The sequence below is a fragment of the Sinocyclocheilus anshuiensis genome, unplaced genomic scaffold, assembly GCF_001515605.1.
Source record: "Sinocyclocheilus anshuiensis isolate Anshui unplaced genomic scaffold, SAMN03320099.WGS_v1.1 scaffold1339, whole genome shotgun sequence".
Taxonomy (NCBI): domain Eukaryota; kingdom Metazoa; phylum Chordata; class Actinopteri; order Cypriniformes; family Cyprinidae; genus Sinocyclocheilus; species Sinocyclocheilus anshuiensis.
The window spans coordinates 351,152-354,203 of NW_015539932.1; the positions used below are offsets into that span (position 1 = coordinate 351,152).

General features: G+C 39.2%; 1 protein-coding gene across 2 annotated transcripts in view; it reads left to right on the forward strand.

Moving 5' to 3' along the window:
- The window catches only part of LOC107686887 (gelsolin-like), a 22,188-nt gene that overhangs the window by 12,709 nt on the left and 6,427 nt on the right, over positions 1-3,052 (forward strand). For both annotated transcript variants that reach the window (XM_016484031.1, XM_016484032.1), the window contains exons 4-10: positions 929-1,090; positions 1,172-1,321; positions 1,416-1,505; positions 1,596-1,728; positions 1,822-2,126; positions 2,247-2,380; positions 2,498-2,588. In XM_016484031.1, coding sequence (XP_016339517.1) covers positions 929-1,090; positions 1,172-1,321; positions 1,416-1,505; positions 1,596-1,728; positions 1,822-2,126; positions 2,247-2,380; positions 2,498-2,588 — 1,065 coding nt within the window. The remainder of the gene's footprint in view (positions 1-928; positions 1,091-1,171; positions 1,322-1,415; positions 1,506-1,595; positions 1,729-1,821; positions 2,127-2,246; positions 2,381-2,497; positions 2,589-3,052) is intronic.

The following is a 3,052-nucleotide window of genomic DNA, read 5'->3' on the forward strand; positions in this document are numbered from 1 at the left end:
TTTTTTTCATGAATATGACTTAACCTGATGGAGGACGCGCTCAGTCATTCAGGCAGTCTCTCTCTCGCTCTCTCTCTCTTTCTCTCTCTCTCTTTCTCTCTCGCGCACGCTGTTTAGGCATGTTTTGTGCCGTTGATTGTCGTCGTCATCCTTAATAAATAAAACATTTATTCATGCTTGGGTGTCGGCTGTGAATCCAGTGGAGAGAAATCCCCCACCACTAACTGCAAACTGGCATTCAGATCTGCCTCCATTTTGTTTGCAACGCCCCAACTTCCAACGATCCAATCAATTCCCGAAGGATGAAATCAAGTCCCGCCCTCTCATTTCAGATGCCGTTTCACTCGGATATACGTCACAGTAGAGAAGAAAAGACAATCGCAACTTCCATTTCATGCCGACTTTTAAACTTTGCTTTATGCTGGACAGTATTTATTTATCGCGAGTTGTTCAAATCGCGGTAATCTAATACGGTTTTAATGATAATTAAAAGATGAAATGGTAATACTAACCGTGGGGAATTTTATCATGATTTATCGTCAAACCGGTAATCGTTACATCCCTATTCTTGATGTTTTTCCACTAAATGTTAATGTTAGAAATGTTGGAATGGAATAGTAATATTGCCAGACATGAAACTTCAGTGACTGTTTTGTTTTGTGTTTTGTTTGATTTTTGCTTTTATTGTTTGACTTTTGCTTTTATTGTTTTGTTTTGGTTTTCTTTTGCTTTAATTGTTTTGTTGTTTTTTTGTGTGTGTATTTCATTTCATTTTGGTTTTGTTTTGAATGGTTTGTTTTTTTATTTCTTTTGCTTTTATTATTTTGTTTTGGTTTTCTTTTGCTTTTATTGTTTTGATGTTTTTATGTGTTTATATGTGTGTGTGTATATGTGTTTTGTTTCATTTTGGTTTTGTTTTGTTTTCCAGAAAGGTGGAGTTGCATCTGGATTCAAGCATGTGGTCACCAATGAAGTTGTAGTGCAACGCGTGCTACAGGTCAAAGGTCGGCGTGTTGTCAGAGCAACAGAAGTGCCAGTCAGTTGGGAGAGCTTTAACCAGGGAGACTGCTTCATCCTGGACTTGGGCAACGTGAGTATCATGTGAAGAGTGAGGGGTATTGATATTGTAAAAAAACTTTAAAATAACCCTGTTTGCTCTGTATTTTTACAGGAGATCTACCAGTGGTGTGGCTCAAAGAGTAACCGCTTTGAAAAGCTAAAAGCTACTCAGCTTGCGAAGGGCATTCGTGACAATGAACGCAGTGGACGCGCTCGAGTATATGTGTGTGATGAAGGGGTGGAACGTGAGAAGATGTTGGAGGTAAGAAAGACAGAAAGCTTCAACTTCAAAACTGACAAGAGATTCACTAAATGCATGATTAAATGCATGAATAATGCCAATTATCTTCTGGCAGGTTCTTGGAGAAAAACCAGACCTGCCTGAAGGAGCGTCTGATGATATCAAGGCTGATGCCTCCAACAGGAAGATGGCCAAACTCTATAAGGTAGCCACTGGATTTAAACCATGCAAATATGTAAATAGCCCTTGGAGACCATAAGTACATTAAATTTGTTGACGTTATCCTGTACTTCAGGTGTCTGATGCCAGTGGAGACTTGACGATTGCTCTGGTGGCTGCTGAAAACCCTTTCTCCCAGAGTGCACTGGAATCAAGCGACTGTTTCATCTTGGATCACGGCTCAGATGGCAAAATCTTTGTTTGGAAAGGTAAATGGTATTGACAGCCAAAACAAAAGAAAATTATTATTTTTTTACTTTGTTTAGAGTTCTTTTTTTGACACACCAATGTTTGTTTTATAGGAAAAGATGCCAATTTGGAAGAGAGAAAGGCTGCCATGAAGGCAGCAGATGAGTTCATTAAGAAAATGGGTTACCCAAAACACACACAGGTTCAGATTCTCCCAGATATGGGCGAGACACCTCTATTCAAACAATTCTTCAAAAACTGGCGTGATTTGGACCAGACGGAGGGTCTGGGTGTGGCTTACGTCTCAAACAGCATTGCTAAGATCGAGAAGGTGCCATTCGATGCTTCAACTCTCCATGATTCACCAGCCATGGCCGCCCAACATGGAATGATCGATGACGGCAACGGAGAGAAACAGGTCAGTGAGTGAGCACACACTGCATGTAACTTGACCTGAGGTCACACAATATGTTGTGTATACAAATACAATGATGGTACTGTAATGATATTTTTATTTTTATGTCACCTGATACTTTAGATCTGGCGTATTGAAGGATCAGACAAGGCTCCAGTTAATCCCTCTACTTATGGCCAGTTCTATGGAGGAGACAGTTACATTATCCTGTACAATTACCGCCATGGAGGCAGACAGGGTCACATCATCTACATCTGGTATGACTTGATCTTGAACACAGTTTATCTACAGCGTCATCTGACATAATCCCAGGAGAACATGTTATGTGTTTTCTTTTAACAATTCAGTATGCTGTCTTATGATGTCTGTTACAGGCAGGGTAAGGACTCCTCACAAGATGAGATTGGGGCATCTGCCATCTTGGCTGGCCAGCTGGACGATGAGCTTGGAGGTGGACCTGTGCAGGTAATGCCAATGAATAAATCTCAATGGATCACTTGATCACAATCATATCCATACATGTAATGCTGAATGGGCCCCTCCATTAAAAGTGCAGTTGTGATTCTCTTCATTTAATTGAAGTCAACATGAAACAGCATTCACAACCCAATTTAAAATCGATGCTGTGGCATATTTATGATGAAATGGTATTTTTAAAAACACTAATAATTTAATAACGCTCTAAAAATCTATTGATCATTAAATGTGCTTGTAACATTTAAAATTACAGATTTTCTATTTAAAGTCACCATGAAATCAAAATTGAAAATTCTTATTTTTTAATGGAATACTGTAGTGTTTATTATAAATAATTGATCCGTGCACTTCATTATTTTTAAAAAATGTGCCCTCTTAATCTTTAATCAAAAATGTTAACCTCCCCTCCCCCTCAAAACGACTCATCTTCTCTTCCGGTCACGAGCTATGGT